Consider the following 20,636-nt stretch of genomic DNA (forward strand, 5'->3'; position numbering starts at 1 on the left):
TGCTGATTGTTTTCTGCTACCTGTCTTCCAAAACACCGATTCTATCCTCTGCTTCATTCAATCTACTGTTTTATTTCTTCTGGCGAATTCTTCACTTCAAATATTATATTCTTCATTTCTGACTGATCCATTTCTATGTCCTATTTTTATGCTGTTGTAGTTCTAAGTTCCTTGAATATCCTTATGACCATTTTTTTTAAACTCTGTATCTAATAAGTTGCTTGTCTCCACTTCATTTAGCTCTTTCTCCAGAGATCTTTTTCTGTTCTTTCATTTGGAACATGTTTTTGTCTATTTTGGCTGCCTCTTTATGTTTGTTTCTATGTATTAGGTAGATCTGCTATGCCTCCCAGTCTTGGTAGGGTGGCCTTATGCAGTAGGTGTCCTGGATGACCCAATGGCGTAGTTTCCTGATCACCTGGGCTGAGTGCTCCACGAATATCCCTCGTGTGGGTTATGTGGGCCCTCTTGTTGTAATTGAGTCTTGATTGCTCTTGACTCATTTGTGTGTGGGGTCAACCCTCAGGCTGGCTGACTGTGAAGATAAGCCCTGCCCACAGTGTACGAGCTACTGTGCAGGTGGTGCTGACCACATGAAGTGGAATTTGCCTCAGCAGGGTCTGGGGCCTGCCAAGATCTCCCTTCAGATATGCCACTTGTGAAGCTAATTGCATCCTGGTCTGAAGCTGGCCACTGGGTGTGTTGGTTCTTGGGCCTCTTGGGAGGGACTCTGGAGCAGCCCAATGTCAGATCCTGCCTGTGACTGGCTCTCGGCAACCTGTTTGGAGCTACGAAGTGATTCACAGTTTGTGGCTGCCTCTGCTGGGCCTGGGTGAGTGTGGGAAGGACCAGGCTGTGCACCAAGGCTGGCTTTTACCTGCACTGGGCCCAGAAGCAGGTCAGCTAAAGTTCCAAGGCACCCCAAGATCTGCCTCTGCCTGCTGGTTAGGCTCAGTCACTGGTGGTAATCAAGTTGCATGAGGTATGTTCCCAGTGAGTCACCAGGTCGGGGCAAGTTTGACACAGCTTCTACAGATTGACACAGGTTCAAACTTGGTGCCAGAGCTGGGTCTGAGGCCACTCAGCAAATGTCCCAGGGTATGCCAAGTCTAGCTGCCCCCCTCAGGGTGCTTGCACACCTTTGTGGTATGGTGGGGGGGGGGGGGGGGTCTCAGGGAGTCATCAGGGTGAGGCCAGCAGTGTATCAGGTCCAAACAGACCAAGAGTTGTGAAAGGAGGGCTCTGCACAGTCAGGTATTTGAGGGAAAGATGGCCCTGTTCTAGAGCCACACAACTCAGTCTGTCCCAGATTCTGCCAGGAGCCTGATCTCAGGTTAGGTGGAAGGTGGAGGCTAGTGCACCTCTTGTGAGGGGGAGGTGCCAGTCAGCTTCACGGGAAAGTGGGAGGAATGGCCTGTCCCAAAGCCACACAACCCAGTCACCGATACCCTCTGAGTCTGCCTAGACCTCTACACCCTAACCCAGGCAGCTGACTCATCAGCAGAGCAAGCTCCACAGGATGAGGCAAAGGGGTGGGGCTATTGCATTCCCGCAGGCTGATGCTGTATGGAGGGGAGTGCCCCACCAAGAAAGATGGAGTAGGCGGGGTGGGAGAGTGACTCAGCACAGGGATCCTGACAGCTCTCTCCGCAGAGCCACAATCCCAGTCTCCCCTCATGCAAGTCTAGTCTGTTCCACCCTCTGCCAGAGCCCAGGGTGAATGGCTACAAAGATTTTGTCTGTTGGCCCTTTAATAGGGCGCCTATGTGTCTAGCAGACTCCTCTCTCTCCCTGGCAGACAGAATCCCTGCTGGTTTTCACAGCCAGATGTTATGTGGGCGTCTCTTCCTGGCTCTGGTGCTCTGGCCTGGGGAGCCTGGCTTGGGGTTGAAGTCCCACTCTTCTTAGGGGGAACCTTCGTAGCTGAGATATCCCTCCAGAATCTTAGTTCCCACGAGTGGGAGCAGGGCCAGCCTTTTTCACGTCTCTCCCCTTCCTACTAGTCTTGATATGGCAAATCCAGAGAGGAAGGGAGAGGGTTAGAGAGAGAGAAACATCAATGATGGGAGAAAATCACTGATGGGCTGCCTCCTGTACGCCCCCTACTGGGGATGAGTCTGCAACGCAGGCGTGCGCCCTCGGCCGGAAACGAACCGGGACCCTTCAGCCTGTGGGCCGATGCTCTACCCACTGCTCCAACCGGCGAGGGCCACCCCTTTTAGTCTTTAGCGAGTGCAGTGTCTGCATTCTGTCGCTTCACTGAGAGCTGGACGGAGGACAGTGTCCCGAGAAAAAGTAACTTACACACCAAATGACATGGAATCACCCAACAGGAACGCGGACTGCGTCCCCGCCTGGTCTGCGGAGTGGTGGGGAAGGTAACCAACCGCCCGGACAGGCGTGGCAAACACGTGAGCGGCGCAGGGCGGTCGGTCACGCCTCCGCCGGCAGAGGGGGCGGGAGGCTGGCCGCATGTCCTCCCACGCGGGGCGCCGCCACCCGGGGCGCGCGTGCCAGTCAGCATGGCCTGTCCTGGCCCCCAACCCTGGCGGTGTCCCGGCGTACAAAACGAGAGCCAACCGCCACCCGCTCCCGCAGGAGAATCGTGCCTCCTGCCGTGTCTGCCGGAAACTTCTCCCAACCTTGCCCCGATACCGCACTCCAGCCGCTCGGGGTTCAAGCCCCCCCGTACAAAATGGCGACGGGGCCTGGGAAGAAGCCATAGAGACGCCCGCCCTCCGCGGAGAGAGCGCCGGCCTCTTCGGGACGTCCGCGCCCTCTGAGAGGCTGGAGGGGCTCGCGTTCCGGCGGAGGCGGGGACAGGGTGCGCCTCGAAGGGCCCGTCTAGGAGGACAGCAAGCAGTCTCTATGGTGCCGGGTCCTCCGAGCCTGTCACGTGGCCGGCGGAAGCCGCCGCGGAGGCGGGGGAGGAGAAAGGGGCGGGAGGCTTAGGGGGTTGCTCCAGACCCGGCGACGACTGGGTTGTCATGGAGCCGCGGGCCCGTGCCGGCGCATGCGCCACCTGACCCGCAGGCTGTGCTTGGAGTGGCGACCCCGACCCCGGCCCGAGGTGAGGAAGGGAGGACGGGGCGCACGGGGAGAGGGTTTGGGCGGGGAGCGTGGGAAAGGAGGTGGGAATAGGGGCAAGAAGAAGGGTCGCGAGGTAGGCAAGAGGGAGAATCAGGACTTCAGGGGGTCAGACAGAGGCCCAAATGGTGGGAGCAGAGGGCGTGCGTCCCTCCCCCAGTTCGTTGGTGGGTTTAGCTTTGAGGGGCGGGCTTTGGTGGGAGAGGGAGTCAAGGGCGAGGAGGGGGCGGAGTACCGAGAGGGGCTGGTGTGGGGTGCCAGTGGGGTGAGACCCTTAGGGCGGGGGGCCGGGTCTAGCCCTGGAGGTGACAGCTGTGGGCTTCGGGGCCGGGCGAGCTGGAGGCCTCCGGCCGGGCTGTGAACTGAGGGGGCAGGGAGCGGGCAGGTGAGTGGGTGAGGGAGCTGGTAACCTGGTGAGGGCCCTGGGATCCGGTCTGGGGGCTGGAGGTGGCGCCCCGTTCTGGGTCCCGGCACAGGTGTGCTGTCCTTTCCAGAGACGTGTTGCCACTCACTTGGCTGGTTATTTCTCCTGGGTGGCCAGGCGGCCAGGCCTGGTGCCAGGGGTTGGGGAGATGGGAAAGAAGTGCCAAGAAAGGAGTTAGTGGGTGAGGGGGGGGGGGGGGGGCTCTGATCCAGGCCGAAATGAGGCTCCCGGCTATTGCCCAAGTCCTGGCAGGTTGCATGGCCTGGGCGTTTGCCCTGGGCGGCTGGTGGTATGCCAGCCACAGCACAGTCCTAGGGTCTGCCCAGTGGTGCCCTGCTGAGCTGGCAGCTGGGGGGGGGGGGCCTGGAGGGCGCTCCTGCTGCCTGGCACAGACGCGCGTGGGCTGGTGCGAATGGGAGTGGGTACTGTTGCTGCGAACCCTGCTGGAAGGGGGGGGGGGCGGGGAGCGCTTGAGGGAAGTTCTCTAATCATCTGCTCTTTGGAAGAGGAGGATGGAGTGAGCCACAGCAGGTGCCGAACAGGACGTTGTATGGGCGTGGGGTTTAGGATCTTTGACATGAATCTTTGCAGCCAAGTTGAAGAATGCAAATGGATGTGAAGGGAAAGATGAATGTGAAGAGATCTAGGTATAACCGGGAGGTAAAGGGGTTGTTCCCTGTTAAAATACACAGACATTTCCCCGGAATGGTATCTCCCAACATGCAGACCAAGAGAAAACAACTTCTGTAATGTATTCATAATTCACACTGGGATTACCCATGGTTTTCTGGGCTGTAAGGTCTTAGTTTTTCCTGGCCTTGTTACTTTATTGTAAGGTCTCTGCTTGGGCTTTCTCTTCGCAACTCTGTCCATGCATGGCTGTTAGACATGTGACACATTTTAAAGGAAACTTGAGCTCTCGGGAAAGTTGCCAAGTATCTATAAAAGGAGATATCTGAGAGCAGCATTGCAGATTCTTTCCTTGTAAACCTTGGGTGTCCTTTTTTTTATTCATAAGCCTACATCATCATAGAGATTGTTTTTGGATTAGACCAACCTTTAATTAGGTTGATGGATTTATCCCTGAGTTTTCATCTTAGATGAAGGGGTGGATGAGAGAGCTTCCTGCAGGAGACCAGAGCTGGAAGTTAGGTCTTGAGGTAACCATGGCGTTTGGAAATGCCGACTCTTGACCTTCAAGCTGTTCAGGTATTTCAGTGACAGCTAAGCTGCTAGGGCTGTCAGCGAGGCTCAGCAGGGGAGGGGATTTGCAGGCATTTATTATTCTGTTGAGTATCTCACACATATTGTTGGGAGCTGAGGTTGCAAAGATTAAAAAAAAAAAAACTGTTGAGGTTGAAGAGACAAATAATTAGAGTCTAATGTTAGAAGTGCAAAAATAGAAGCAGGAGCCAAGTGCTGTGGAGCACTTGCTAGAATTTTATCTTATACCTGTTTATATAAGCCTCTGTGTTTATGTTCACTTTCCATGATAAGTTTTAGTACGTACTGTTCTCTCTGGGAACCTTTGGACACTGTGTTACCTGTTACTTATTAAGAGGCCCAGTCAGGGTCGATTCTGACAGCTTGGGGAGCTTAAGTGGGAGTCCTTTTCGTGCAGAGTCAGGCTCATGAGGATCTGAGATGTTTGTAGGTGATGGTAGCAGTTTCCAGTCTGTGCCAGGAAGCAGAGATGGCACAGTGGGTAAGAGCATGGTAACCCATTTTCTTTTTCTTCCTTTTTTATAGCAAATGTGGAAATTTATTAAAGAACAAGTAGAAATTCCCACGTGGGGAAGGGGAAAGAATCCCACAACACAGACTCCCACGTGGGGAGGGGGAAAGAGTCCCCATAACCCATTTTTAACCCCTAGTCAGCTTATGAGTAAAATAATGCCGAGAAAGAAGAAAATCTTGAGGTTTTCAGACTTTGCCGTTTGTGTGGCCCTGGGTTTGAGAGCAGAAGTAAATGCCATCCCCTGCTACCTCCCTGTGCCGTGTGCGAGTGGGCCTGTTTGATTGATGACCTCAGTGCCGCTTCTGGGGAGGAAGCGCCGCTCCTCTCAGCAGAGAGGTCCAGGTTGGGTGTAGCCCTTCATTCAGCATCTTTTTTGAACGTCCCTGGGCACTCAGGCTTCCTGCGGCATGAGGAGAACTTAGGACAGGGCTTTCACACTTTAGTCACTTTCACATCCAAGGTAGTTAATTTACTATTCTACAGTGCTATTTACCTCCAACTGCCGCCAGTTCTCCAGGATCTAAAATTTTAGCATCTGTTCTCCTTTTAACCAATTTGTCAACGTTTCAGTTTTTTTATTTCATACTCAGTGTTGTCCTGCATATTCTTTTTTTTTTTTAAATATATTTTATTGATTTTTTACAGAGAGGAAGGGAGAGAGATAGAGAGTTAGAAACATCGTTGAGAGAGAAACATCGATCAGCTGCCTCCTGCACATCTCCTACTGGGGATGTGCCCGCAACCCAGGTACATGCCCTTGACCGGAATCGAACCTGGGACCTTTCAGTCCACAGACCGACGCTCTATCCACTGAGCCAAACCGGTTTCGGCGCCCTACATATTCTTGACTGGCCAGAATAAATTCCTGTTTATCTTCTTGGAGCTCCATTGAATACACTTTAATAACACCAGCAAGACCTTTCTCCTCCTGTCACAAGGATTGTAGAAGGCTAAATTGGGATGCCTTATCTAAAATACCCGTAAAGTAATCCGTATTTTGTAAGATAATTTGAAACTTTGTCAAGTTCTAACTCAGTTGCAACTAACATGAGCTGCTTTCCTAATCTAAATCAACAGTAGGGGCAGACTTGAATGATACATCTGATTGGTCACCCACAAGCGAAATCTACTTCCATTTTGCAGAAACCTCCTATTCACTTTCCATGCACATTTCTTGGTTTTCATACAAAGGGATTCTGATGTAATTAGAGATACACTTATACATGTTAGTCTGTTTTTGAGGCTGCACTGTTGAACTTCCTGGCCATCCAATAGAGAGATGTTGTTTTTGCGTAGTGCTGTACAAGATGTGACAGTGCCATTGTTTATCTTCTGTGCACCAAGGACTAAACCTGTGACCTGTGAACGGGTGCTTGGTTTGACATGGGGAGACCAGTTCCTTTAAATCAGCGGTTCTCAACCTGTGGGTCGCGATCCCTTTGGGGGTTGAACGACTCTTTCACAGGGGTCGCCTAAGATCATCGGAAAACACATATAATTACATGTTGTTTTTGTGATTAATCACTATGCTTTAATTATGTTCAATTTGTAACAATGAAATTGGAGGTTACCCCAACATGAGGAACTGTATTAAAGGGTCGCGGCATTAGGAAGGTTGAGAACCACTGCTTTAAATGAACTCAGTATGGTACAAAGTAATTTTTACTTGCAGTTGTGTTTATGATTCAGTCTCATTCAGATCAGTGTGTGTTCCCTTTTGCCCACTTATACTGTGTGCAAACGTATGAACAAGAGGGCTGCTCAGGGACGCTCGTAAAGCATCCTTGTCTTCTCTTTAATTTTTGTTTATCTTGAATCCCTCCTCTGCTTCTGGAGTAGCTGGTGTTCTCCATGAGGTCCTGGTTGGCAGAAATGTTCAGCCTTGGCCTTTCAGGGTGTTCCAGATACAGTGCTGTTGGCAGGGGGCTCGTGTTTCTCTGCACTCAGGACAAGCGGATGGAGCTGCGAGTGGACTGCGAATTAAAATGCTGCCAGGCTTTGTTTACACCTACTGTCTTAGTGTACTTGGGCTGCTATAACAAAATATCTCAGCCGGGGTGGCTTGCAAACAACAGGAATTTATTGTTAGTGATTCTAGAGGCTGGAAGTCTGAGATGAGGGTGGTTGGGTGGTGGAAGGGGCTAGGGAGCTGTCTGGAGCCTCTTTTATGAGGCACTAATCCTACTTACGAGGGCTCCACCCTCATGATTTAAGCACCTTCCAAAGGGCCCGCCTCCTAATACCATAATTTTGGGGGGTTAGGATTTCAACATATGGATTTGAGGGGAACACAAACATTGAGACCAGCACTTAGGCAGTTTTATTATTGTCATTTTCCTTGTTGGCCTCCTGTTGTCTTGAGCCCTGTGATAGCTCTTGTGTTCTTATCTTGCTGCCATTCTTCTTTGCCTCAAATGGCCTTGTTAGAATATCTGGAATGCTTTCAGCTTCTATCAGCCCTTTGAAGGGCTCATTCATCTAATTCTTTGCACTATTAGCTTAGTTATGGATCTGCAATGGACTGGCTCTCACTGGGCAAACCTGTGCTTCTTCCTGGGCTCCCAACATGTACATGTGACGGCCTACCAAGCATCTCCACTTGGAAGACCCACAGTCGCTTCTCTCTCACAGCCTAAACTGAACCGCCTCGCCACCACCATATGTCTTCTGGGCTCCACCGTCCATCCCCCAACATGCAGTCACCAAGCCCCCTCAAGTCAGCCTTCTAAATAAATGTCTCCAATCTGTTCACTTCTCTCCTGTCACTGCCACCACCTTAAGTCACCGGGACTACATAGTAGTATCTAGATCAGTGATTCTCAACCTTCCTAAGGCCGCGACCCTTTAATACAGTTCCTCATATTGTGGTTACCCCCAACCATAAAATTATTTTTGTTGCTACTTCATAACTGTAATTTTGCTACTGTTACAAATCGTAATGTAAATATCTGATATGCAGGATGTATTTTCATTGTACAAATTGAACATAATTAAAGCATAGTGATTAATTACAAAAACAGTATGTCATTATATACTCAATATGTGTTTTCCGATGGTCTTAGGTGACCCCTGTAAAAGAGTCATTCGACCCCCAAAGGGGTCGCGACCCACAGGTTGAGAACCGCTGATCTAGATGGTCTCAATGCTGATCCGGCCTCTCCCTAAATTTAGTCTCCAGCATCCAAATGCTTTTATTTTTATTTTTTATTTTTTTTTAAATATATTTTATTGATTTTTTACAGAGAGGAAGGGAGAGAGATAGAGAGTTAGAAACATCGATGAGAGAGAAACATCGATCAGCTGCCTCCTGCACATCTCCTACTGGAGATATGCCCGCAACCCAGGTACATGCCCTTGACCGGAATCGAACCTGGGACCCTTGAGTCCGCAGGCCGACGCTCTATCCCCTGAGCCAAACCGGTTTCGGCCCAAATGCTTTTAAAATGCAGATCTGATCTTGTCACTTTTCTGGTTAAAATCCTTCTGTGACTTCTCTTTGCTCTTAATACCCGAAGTCTTCACAACATCGCTTACAAGGCACTGCCTGTCTGGCCCACACCGACCCTTCTCGTGTCACGTGGCCTTCTACCCCCTGCACTGTGCCCTGGCCCCCTGGGCCTTTCAGCTCTTTGAATGTGTCAGGCTCCTTTCTCCTTAGGGCTTTCAGACTTCACACCCACCAGCCCCCTTCCCCAGCCAACTTCCCAACTTCTGCTCCTTCCCACTAACTCTGTCTTCCTCCAGATCCCAGCTACATGTCACTTCCTCGGGAAAGCCTTCCCCACCTGTCCCCCCAGACTCTTAGCCCCTCCCCTTCATAGCTGTTATCAAAATAGTAATTAATTGTGTGCTTACTTGATTAATGTCTGTCTCCCTCTAGAATGTAAGCTCCAGGAAGGTAGACCATGTCTACCCTGTATCCCCAGTCCTGGTTCATGGTGGGCACTTGATAAAGATTTTTAAAGGACTGAATGTAACTTAGCTGAACCTCAACTTCCTGCTCTATAAAATGGGATGGCCAGAGAGGAGGACGTGAGAGTCGAGTGAGATAAAATTAACAGCAATAATGTTGTGGGCTTTTATAGAAGCAAAGCACTATTCTATATGATCTTATTTGTGCATAAAAGTGCTTTTTAAGCCCAAAAGTAGCATGCATATAAAAGGAGTTGTTTTTACTCTGTTCAGTGAAAGGTTAACTTGAGAAGCACACTATGGGAGGTGGCAGTAAGTGGGGAGTGGCAGATGTAACCTGGGAAAGCAAGCCCTGTCCCAGATGGGCATCCCCCCTGCTCTCCTCCCTCGGGGAGCAGGGTGAGTTACCCGGTCCAGAAACCTAATCAAATGTGCCTTTGTTAGCTGTTTCAAAGCCACCAGTGAATGTGGTGTGTGTGCCTTGAATTTGTAATAGATGTAGAGGGCAGGGAGAGGACAGTGGACCTCCTTTTGGGTGGAAACCCTTCTACGGCTCAGAAAACTGGAAGCCTTTTCAGTTGAGACCTCTGAGAAAATGCAGAGGAAGTGGGTGAGGCCAGTGTTCTTTGCCCTCTCTTTACTCACCATTTCAGTCACCTGTTTCAGCTCTCTAGGCAGTGACTTCTTATGTAATTGTTGTTTTGCACAGGGCAACCCAGATGAAAGAGTCCTAGTGAACTCACTGCCAGCCCAGAAAACATGGAGAGGAAAGCCCCGTCCAGAGAGAGCCCCAGAAGACTCTCGGCCAAACTAGGCAAAGGCACGGAGATGAAAAAAGTGGCTCGTCAGCTCGGCATGGCAGCGGCCGAGTCAGACAAGGACTCTGGATTTTCAGGTTAAAATACCTCGTTCTTTCTACATTGTAACGAATGATTTGCCTGAAAGAGGTCCTCCCCCAAACTCCTTTGTGTGATAGGGATGGGAAACTTTCACATACAGAATAAATAAGTATCTGATCTCTTAAAATGACAATTCTGGTGCCATATGGCTCACCACGGGGTTAGTTCTGAAGGAGTGATTTGACATCTTTTTTTAAAAAATATATTTATATTTATTTCAGAGAGGAAGGGAGAGGGAGAGAGAGAGAGAAACATCAATGAGGAGAGAGAATCATTGATCGGCTGCCTACTGCACGCCCCACACTGAGGATCGAGCCTGCAACCCAGGCATGTGCCCTGACTGGGAATCAGACCAGGACCTCTTGATTCATAGGTCGATGCTAACCATTAAGCCACGCTGTCCAGGGGATTTGACATCTTTTTTCAACTCAATTTTAAATCTTAGAACTGTTGCAAGTAGTTACTGGAAAAAATAAGTACTCATAATTCTGTTGTTTTCACTCCTTTTTCATAGGAATAGTTACATTGCAGGAAAAAATACTGCATGTTGTTACCATGTAACAAATTAAAACGAAAAGAGTATACAATTTGTTAAAGTAACTTTTTTTCTAAGAAAGTAATTTTGCTTTGTTTAAAAATGTTTCTCCTCTACAGCCCATCCTCCCAATATCCATGTATTTCGCATTTGGACTTGAGAATCTATTAGAGACGAGAAAGGAGACCAGTTTTCCTTACTAGTTTGTCCAAACCTTACCTGAAAGGGCTAGCTGCATACCCGGTGAACCTTTCAATTTTGTGCTGAGGCGCCTTTATTTCCAGATCTGAGAGTAGTGGCTTGACATACCATAGCTCTAGTGTCAACATTTTGGCCCTGGATGCAGAAAGGTGATGCTAGGGGATTCTGGCTGGGTTAGCACCCTGGGATGGAACCCTCTCCTAGATGAAGACTTAATGTTATCTAGCCTCACAGAGACTAATCCAGGGGTGGGCAAAGTTTTTGACTCGAGGGCCACAATGGGCTCTTAAACTGGACTGGAGGGCCGGAACAAAAGCATGGATGGAGTGTTTGTGTGAACTAATATAAATTCAAAGTAAACATCATTACATAAAAGGGTACGGTCTTTTTTTTCAATAGTTTTATTCATTTCAAACAGGCCGGATCCGGCCCACGGGCCGTAGTTTGCCCACGGCTGGGCTAATCAGTCCATGCTCCTGTTTATTAACTTACACTGAGAAATACAGCTGTTAGGAATGCTAGATCTGCCTCATCCTTAGATTGGTATATTATATTTCCTCCCCGTAGGGAGGCTGTGTGAGAAGCCAAATTATAAATAGACTGTTGCTCAGAGAAGAACAGAACACCTACTGACAGAGGGATTAGAATAAGGACAGTCGGGAAACCGAGGGCCAACGTGTAGCCCCTTGGTTTTTCTTCTCTGTCGCTTAGCACTGTTTCCTAAACTTGCCTCATCATAAGGCTCATCTGAGGCATTTGTTAAAAACACTGCTTGCCAGACCCCGCTCCTGGATGCTGTGATGTTGAGGGCCTTGGGGGAGGGCCTGGGATGTGGGGGTTATTTTTTGTGTCTGGTGAGTTGTGTATTCAGACAGGTTTGGGAAACACTGCGGGCTTACTTTCTCTCTCTTTTTTAAGGTCATGTTTGTTTTCATCTGTTTTTCATATCACAAAGGTGATACATGCTCATTGTAGAAGCTTAGAAATGTAGAAACTTGGAAAGAAAAATATAAGCATTATCTATCATCCCACTACCTATTTTTTCTCAATACTGTTGACATTTTGGTACCTCTCTTTCCCACAACTTCAGGCAGTTGTTATGTAGTATGTCCCAAAGTCTGGATGGTGTTTCTGATCGTTTCCTTATTCTGTAGAAGTGCTTTAAGCAGTGTTGTGCTGGTCAGACACAGGCATTGTTAAAACCAACCAAACTGGTTGTGCTCCAGAAAGTGACCCCAGGGAATGCCTCCAGCCACACCTGGGCCAGGTGCCAGTGATTTCTTCACTGCCTGAGTTATTATTTCAGTCACTTGGTGAATGATGTAATCTGCGATTTTTAAAAAATACGTTTTTATTGATTTCAGAGAGGAAGGGAGGGGGGGGAGAGAGAGAGAAACATCAATGATGACAGAAGCACCGATTTGCTGCCTCCTGCATACCCCCTACTGGGGATTGAGCCCGAAACATGGGCAGGTGCCCTTGATTGGAACTGAACCTGGGACCCTTCAGTCTGCAGGCTGGCTCTCTATCCACTGAGCCAAACTGGCTGGAGCTAATCTGCGATTTTTTTTTTTTTAAATATATTTTATTGATTTTTTACAGAGAGGAAGGGAGAGGGATAGAGAGTTAGAAACATCCATGAGAGAGAAACATCGATCAGCTGCCTTCTGCACACTCCCCACGGGGGATGTGCCCGCAAGCAAGGTACATGCCCTTGACCGGAATCGAACCTGGGACCCTTGAGTCCGCAGGCCGACGCTCTATCCACTGAGCCAAACCGGTTAGGGCTAATCTGCGATTTTTATTTATTTATTTATTTATTTTTAAAATATATTTTATTGATTTTTTACAGAGAGGAAGGGAGAGAGATAGAGAGTTAGAAACATCGATGAGAGAGAAACATCGATCAGCTGCCTCCTGCACATCTCCCATTGGGGATGTGCCCGCAACCCAGGTACATGCCCTTGACCGGAATCGAACCTGGGACCCTTGAGTCCGCAGGCTGACGCTCTATCCACTGAGCCAAACCGGTTTCGGCATGGGCTAATCTGCGATTTTTAATTAGCTGCAGCCCATAGTCAGAGTTTGCCCATTGTCCCAGTAGTGTCCTTTGGTCCATTCGTTTTAGATCCTGGGTCCATTGACGACTGTACATTTCATTTAGTTGTCCTGTCTTTTTAGTTTTATTTAATCTAGAGCAGCTCCCTCATCTTTCATATCCTTTCCTTTTTTATTCTTTAATGACATCGACATCTTTGAATGAGTTAGGCCTGTTGTTCTGTAGAATGTCCCACACTCTGGATTTTTCTGATAGCTTCCCCATTACTCGAATCAGGAGAACATTTTTTTACAGCCTACTGCACTTTTTCTGTTATATCCCCTCATTGCACACGTAAGGAGACTCTTATGTTTGTCTTATTCTTGCTGGTGCTCTGGTTGATCACTTGGTTAAGGTGGTGTTTACACTTGCTTAAGGTAGCATATACCAGATTTTTTTAATGTAAAAGTACCCTTTTTTTCTTTGTAATTATAAGCAATTTATGAGATGGTATTTTGAAATTGTGTGACTATTCTGCTCCCCAACAAACTCTTGACCTGTGGCTTTGACATCCATTGATGATCTTTGCCCAAATCAAGCACTACATGTGTGGTTCTGACTTAACTGCAAGTGTTGACAGTTGTCCTCATTTAAATTAAAGTTTCATTCTGGGCCTGCCTCATCTAGTTGACTCTGTGATTCCTGATGAGCGTTTAGGGTATCCCCAGACTCCTAGCAGGGTTTCAGCAGTCTCTGGGGATGCTCCAGTAGATAGCTAAATAAGTCCTTTGTGATGGATTCACGGAGGGCATTCTTATTTTCTTTGCCTTGGAAAGTATCTGTCACCGATGTGCAGGGTCCCAGTAGACACAGCAACAAAGGAGATGTCTAACCGGGTAGAGGGAACAACAACGACAGACACATTTTAAACCTCAGCTTTGATGAACTTACCCAGAATTTACAATTAGGAAACTTAGGAAGAAGCTCTTTCAGTTTCCGCATGGGTGTAAGTTTTAAGATTTTGTGTTTATTATTATTTTTTACAATATATTTTTATTTCCAAGGGGAAGGAAGAGGGAGAGAGAGATAGAAATGTCAATGTGAAAGTAATGAAATGAACTAACTTTGAAGCCTTCCACCCAGTTCTGTAGGCTGGTGATGATTACTTTCACAGGAACCTGAACTGATGCAGGCTTTTGTCTGTAAGAGTTAGAAAGGAGTCCTCGGGCAGTCATTCCTAGTCTTTGGGGGCACAGGTGATAATTATGGATGCCTTTTGAGAGTCCAATGAAAGCTAAAGACCCTCTCCTCAGAAAAATGCACAAAAACCCATCTCACAAATGTTCCATTCAGTTTCAAGGAGTCCCGCCACTCCCCAGGAGGCCTGGTTAGCAGCCTCTAGCCTAGAGCCCGGGTGAACTGTCCGTTTTCCTGCCCACCAGATGGGAGTTCGGAGTGTCTGAGCTCGGCGGAGCAAATGGAGTCCGAGGACATGCTGAGCGCCTTAGGCTGGAGCCGGGAAGACCGGCCAAGACTGAACTCCAAGGCTGCGAGCAGTGCCTTCCCCACTCTGTCCCCCATGGTCGTCATGAAGAACGTGCTGGTCAAACAGGTGAGGGGGGTGCAAGTTCAAGTGCCTGGGCTCCCTGTGTGCAGAGGCTCCCCTCCGCCTGGGAGGGATTTAGACGCAGAGCACAGAACCACGCCGCTGCCGAGTACTCTGTCCTGGGGAAAGGATGTTTCCTTTCAACTATTGACAGTGTTTAAAAAGGACTCCAGGACAGCAAGACTATTTTATTTCTGTATCCCTAGTTTATCCAGAGGAGCACCGGAATTCTTTAGTCATGTATAAAAGAACCAAGCAGAAATGTCATAACTTTCATAGTACAGTTAATAGATGACAGAATTCAGGGTATAAACAAAAGAATCTCTTTTTAACTTGAAATGCCCTAGGAATTTAGAAATGTAGGATGCATTTATTTGTTTGAGAAGTGGAGGCAATTTCCATGTTTCTCCTGTCACATTCTGAGCCTTTTCTTAGTAATCAGCCAAGGACGTGCCGTTAGTGGAAGAGCAGCTCTTTGGTTAAGGTGTGGCTGCCCCAGCAGAGTCTGCACGGCATTGCTGTGGAGCTGAAACACATCCTGTTGGGGGCTTGGTTACATAACTATGCATAATATGTGATTATTGTCCAGATATGCAAGAACAGATTTAGATGAAAATCTAAGCCCCCATGTTTGGAACCGAGAACTTAATCAGATGAACTGGGTTCAAGAACACTTAACCTTACCCTGCTTTGCTCTAAAATATATCAGCTCTCCCATGGGGCCATTGATGAGGCTGCAGGAAGCTAGGACATTTGAAACTGGCTTTATGCTGCTGACCTTCCAGCTCAGGTAGAAGAACATACACGGCTGTAGCCTGACATGAAACCTTATGTCTTAACTATTACCTAGTTATTTCCGAGGAACACAAACGGATTTTTAACAAGCCAACCTGGTGAGTTTGGACAAAGAATTTGGAAATTTTTGCGTGACAAATCACCTCAGCAGGAAAAACAGCTCTGCTTATTGAAACGAAGAGAGAGAATAAAGACACGTAATGGAGCCCAGATGAGCTTGTCCAGACCCCATCAGTGCTGTGATGCTTCTCAGGGCTTCCTTTCTCCCGGTTCTTTCTGTCCCCGCCTTCCTCTCTGGCTCCCTGTTTGTCAGTCCTTCCTGTGTGTCTGTGTTTATATGCCTTCTTTGTTGTAGGCAGGCTGGCAGCTCCCCAGGGCGGAGAACAGCCCACAGTTGAGGAGTGGGTAGGCTTTTCCAGCAGGGCTGCATTCTCCAGGACAAAGGCCTGCAGGGGACTGCTGGCTCCATCAGCAGATGGGAAGCTTGGGGCGGGTGGACCTGATGGAGTTGTCTAGGAGTTTCGTCTTGTTTTTTCACACGTTAGAATCCAGCACATTCCAACATTAAAATAGTGATATACTTTTAAAAATATGTGTATTTTGTGTAATGTCTTGGTTTTATTTTATTTTTTATATATATACTACAGCAGTGGTCGCCAACCTGTGGTCTGTGAGGTCCGAAAGGTTGGCGACCACTGGTTTCAGGAAACCTTTGGAGCAGCAGTCGCCAACCCGTGGTCCAAAGATCACTGGTAGTCCGTGAGGTCCGAAAGGTTGGCGACCGCTGTATTAGAGGCCCGATTCATGCACTGGTGGGGCCCCTTGCCCTGGCCTGTGGGGATCTGGCTGGAACCAGCTCTCTGACATCCCCTGAGAAGTCCCAGATTGCGAGAAGACATAGGCCAGGCCGAGGGGCCCCACAGGTGCACAAATCCATGCACTGGGCCTCTAGTATGCATATAAGATCTTTGGTTAATCTCTTCCTGCCCTCCCCCCACCCCCCTTCCCTCTGAGATTCATCAGTCTGTTCCATGTTTCCATGCTGGTGTTTTCCTCTCCTGTGTTGAGTGTCTGCCCCCTGGTGATCAGTGCATGTCATAGCTACCAGCTGGTCGGCCGGTTGCTTAGGCTTTTATATATATAGATATTTTTTATTATTTCAGAGAGAGGGAGAGAGGATAGAAACATCAATGATGAGAGAGAATCATTGATCAGCTGCCTCCTGCACACCCCCCACTGGGGATCGAGCCCACAACCCAGGCATGTGCCTTGACTGGGAATCAAACTGTAACCTTCTGGTTCATGGGTCGTCGCTCAACCACTGGGCCACACCAGCTGGGCTAATGTCTTGGTTTTAGATACTTTTCTTTTGAAGGTCTGATTCCAGTTCTGCCACTCGACTGTGTGATCTTGCACACAATTACTTAATAACCTGGGCTTCAATTTCCTCATCTTCAGTGTGAAGGCTTCATGGAAAATGACCCTGAGATTGTAGCCAAGTCTAAAATCTTGTCCCGTATTCCCTCAGATTTTTTCAACATATAAATAATATATAATATAATATATAATATAATATATATAATAATATATAATATATAAATAATATATAAATAATATATTGTAAAATCTAATAATTAGAACCAGTAAGCTTAGTATCTACTACAGCAATGGGCATAGCAGCATTAGGAAGAATCCAGTGAAATCAGCTTAGGAAAGCAGTGAATTAGAAATTTTCTGGATCCGTTTGCCTCATAGTAGGTCCACCCTTAGGGCATGAGTGACTGGGGGAATAGCCTGATGTTTTCCTTCTGACTGAGCTGGACTAGGCTGATGTCTGCTTCGAAAGACCCCTGCTTTTGGACCTGCTCTGACAGGGAAGTGTGGTGCTAGGCCTAGCATTGCTTGCTTACATAGTACATCCAGCGTATATCTGAATACCAAGAGGGCTTCAGAATGGACTCCCCAGATGATCCCAACTTTTGCATAGGAGATGAACTATAGCTGGCCTAACATTCTAGCCACACATCGAGGAAGCTCAAAGGTGTGCAAAATGGTGGGCATATGTGGGAGATAGCTCTCCTCAGCAATGACCACCCCACCAGCTCATATTTTTGGGACCAGGTTGGAACTGGACTGGCTTTTAAATATTGGAAAAAGATAGCCATACCCTTCTTTATTAGCTTTCCATCTGAATCAGTACTTAATTAAAAATGAAAATGCATAACTGAGGAGTACTATAACAAAGGCAATGTAGTAGAATGGTTAGGGTAGGTTTTAGAGCCAGCTCTGTCACTTAGTATCTTGTTGACTTAAAGCACGTTATTTCAACTTTCTACACCTCAGTTTTCTATTTGTGAAGGGAAATGATCACTACCTCACAGGGTTGTTATGGAAACAATCCATGTAAAACATCACACACAGTGCTAGCTTGTAGTAAGCACCAATACCTGATAACTGTTATTATCTTGAGTGGTTTTATGATTGTTCGGTGCCACTGCCTTAAAAAGGGGGCCCATGGACTCCTGACAATATGTGACTTTAATCAAAAGTTGTGTTCAGGTAAAAGAGGGTCCAGATGTAACTAAATGAAGACAGACTCTTGTGTAAAGTCACATTTGTAGTCGTGAAATGAGCACATTTTAACCATGCCAAGCAATTGTATTGCCCATATTTTTATTGCCTCAATTGTGACCTTAACTATGTCATTACTTCATCTACCTACAGTTTCTCTTCCTGAGTGGTAGCACTTGAATAAAAATAGGTATTTCCTTCAGTTTTGCCTTAGGAAAAGTGTAAAAAAAGAAAGAAAGGAAGAAATTATAGCCCTACCCGGTTTGGCTCATTGGATAGTGTGTCAGCCTGTGGACTGGAGGGTCCCAGGTTTGATTCAGGTCAAGGGCATGTACCTCGGTTGCAGGCTTCTCTCCAGCCCGGGCCCTGGTCAGAGCGTGTGCAGGAGGCAACCAATTGATGTGTTTCTCTCACATTGATATTTCCCTCTGTCTTTCCCTCTTTCTTCCACTCTCTCTAAAATCAATGGAAAAATATCCTCAGGTGAGGATTAAAAAAAAAAAAATTATAATGGCAGGCCCAAATGGATTTTTAAGCTACTTATCCAATCACACTCTTCAGAAAAGGCTACCTGTTTTGTGAGGGAAGCTCTGTACGTGAAATTGTTGTAAATCTCTGCTTTGCCCCTTAGCAGAAGCAGGTAACAAGGAGTGTGCTGTTTTCATCTGCTTTCAGGGCAGCAGCTCATCCCAGCTCCAGTCATGGACCGTCCAGCCCTCCTTCGAAGTGATCTCGGCACAGCCACAGCTCCTGTTCCTTCACCCGCCTGTGCCATCGCCTGTCAGCCGATGTCACGCTGGCGAGAAAAGGTCCGACTCCAAAAACTACTTGCCCATTCTGAATTCTTACACCAAAATAGCCCCACACCCAGGCAAAAGGGGCCTCTCCCTCAGCCCAAAAGAGAAAGATCGTGGAACGCAGAAGAAAATCTGTACTGAGAGACCTGGGCTGAGCCTGCCCGCCAGTGAGCCCACCAAGACAGGTGCTGTGTCATCCAGTCCCCCGACTGCAGCACCCCCCAGTGCCAAGCTGGTGGAGGACTCAGCTCTGCAGGGTGTGCCCTCCCTCGTGGCAGGCGGAAGTCCACAGACTCTTCAGCCCGTGTCCAGCAGCCATGTGGCTAAAGCTCCCAGCTTGACCTTTGCTTCCCCTGCCAGTCCTGTCTGCGCATCAGACAGCACTCTGCATGGGGTAGAGAGCACCTCCCCCCTGTCACCACTGTCAGCTAATTATAGCTCACCTCTGTGGGCCGCAGAGCACCTCTGCCGCAGCCCAGATCTCTTCTCAGAGCAGCTGCCCAGCAAACACAGGCGCTTTCAGAACACCCTGGTAGTCCTGCACAAGTCCGGCTTGCTGGAGATCACTTTGAAAACCAAGGAGCTGATTCGTCAGAACCAGGCAACACAGGTGGAGCTAGACCAGCTAAAGGAGCAGACCCAGCTGTTTATAGAGGCCGCCAAGAGCAGGGCTCCTCAGGCGTGGGCCAGGCTGCAGGCATCGCTAACCCTGGGGGCTAGTCATGCTGGCGGTGACCTAGAAGCATTCTCTGATCACCCAGACATATAGCACAGAAGGCAGACTTTCCTGTTACTTGAATGGTTCTTTTTAACTCTCTTGCTGTTATCTTACTCCTGTTTCCCAAAGCTTATGTAAGGTCTTTTCCTTCTACTCTTAAACTGTTCAACAGTTCACTTATGAAGCCTCATGCCAGTCCCTGGCTGCTGTCTTAACCTGTGATCTGTGCCCAGTTTACATATGCCTCTGTTCCACTGAGGACCTCAGATTCGGGGTGTCCATGAGTCCCTTTTCCTTAGCCTGCAGGTGCTTAGGTGGGTCACGGGGCAAAGCAGAAGAGAGGAGTGTGTGGAGCTCTAGCTGTCACCTCCCACCGTCCCAGTCACTAACCCTGATCACCTCCCACTGTCCCACTCACTAACTGATCAGAGGTGCAGTGACATGGATGAGCGTACTGAATGACACCTGTCAAGCCAGGGAGTAGGTGACAAGGATCCCTTTCCAGATCTTCCCTTGAATATCTTAGAGAAAAATAAGAGGAGGTGTGGTTGCATTCCTTAAGGCATCATGCCATTTGGCCAAAACCTAAAATGCTTTGGGCACAGGCTGGGCCTTGGGTGCAAACACTTAATGACTTAAAGCTTTGTTTTTTTAAACTTGAAAGTCAAGGGAAAAGGGTGGTACCATTTAACTCTGACACTTTCATCACAAACCAGGTTTCTCTTCACTTTAACTGGTAGGCAAAATAACTTCAGCTTTTTAAAGTATGGAACGGATGCGGTACCATCTGGAGTTACAGTTGATGAATTGCTTTTCTGAGTTAGAGTCTGAAGAAACACATGGTCAGTATCCCTTGGTCAGGAGCTGGAAGATTCCAGTAATTTGTGCTTTTTTTCTTTCTACTTTTGAAACAATGCAACCTGTTTTATGTGTGAAAATCTTTTTTTTTTTTTTTTTTTTTTTTTTGTATACAGAGAGGAAGGGAGAGGGATAAAGAGCCAGAAACATCGATGAGAGAGAAACATCGATCAGCTGCCTCCTGCACACTCCCCACCGGGGATGTGCCCGCAACCAAGGTACATGCCCTTGACCGGAATCGAATCTGGGACCCTTGAGTCCGCAGGCTGACACTCTATCCACTGAGCCAAACCGGTTAGGGCTATGTGTGAAAATCTTAAAGATAGCTTCGTGGTGCCTGAGAGTGAGTGAGTGGTGTAAATTAACCCTCTGCTGCCACTTTTTCTTCTTTTGTTTTCCTAAAAGAGGATGTGATTATTAAGCTCGATAGATTTGAGATTAAAATCATCCTAATAAT

At 47.8% G+C, this 20,636-nt stretch overlaps 1 protein-coding gene across 5 annotated transcripts; it reads left to right on the top strand.

Moving 5' to 3' along the window:
* The first annotated feature begins 2,478 nt into the window (after positions 1 to 2,478).
* On the top strand, positions 2,479 to 20,287 carry CIPC (CLOCK interacting pacemaker). Of its 5 annotated transcripts, none has more exons than XM_036314020.1 (4): positions 2,487 to 3,070; positions 9,871 to 10,056; positions 14,277 to 14,446; positions 18,482 to 20,287. In XM_036314020.1, the coding sequence occupies exons 2-4, from the start codon at positions 9,921 to 9,923 to the stop codon at positions 19,370 to 19,372; spliced, it is 1,197 nt and encodes a 398-aa protein (XP_036169913.1). In that variant the 5' UTR covers positions 2,487 to 3,070; positions 9,871 to 9,920; the 3' UTR covers positions 19,373 to 20,287. The 5 variants fall into 5 exon arrangements, with proteins under 5 accessions (XP_036169924.1, XP_036169929.1, XP_036169913.1 ...); XM_036314025.1 differs by lacking the exon at positions 2,487 to 3,070 and adding an exon at positions 4,000 to 5,227; XM_036314021.1 differs by lacking the exon at positions 2,487 to 3,070 and adding an exon at positions 4,000 to 5,216.
* Positions 20,288 to 20,636: the final 349 nt, after the last annotated feature.

Source organism: Myotis myotis, unplaced genomic scaffold (genome assembly GCF_014108235.1).
Source record: "Myotis myotis isolate mMyoMyo1 unplaced genomic scaffold, mMyoMyo1.p scaffold_m19_p_1, whole genome shotgun sequence".
Lineage (NCBI taxonomy): Eukaryota > Metazoa > Chordata > Mammalia > Chiroptera > Vespertilionidae > Myotis > Myotis myotis.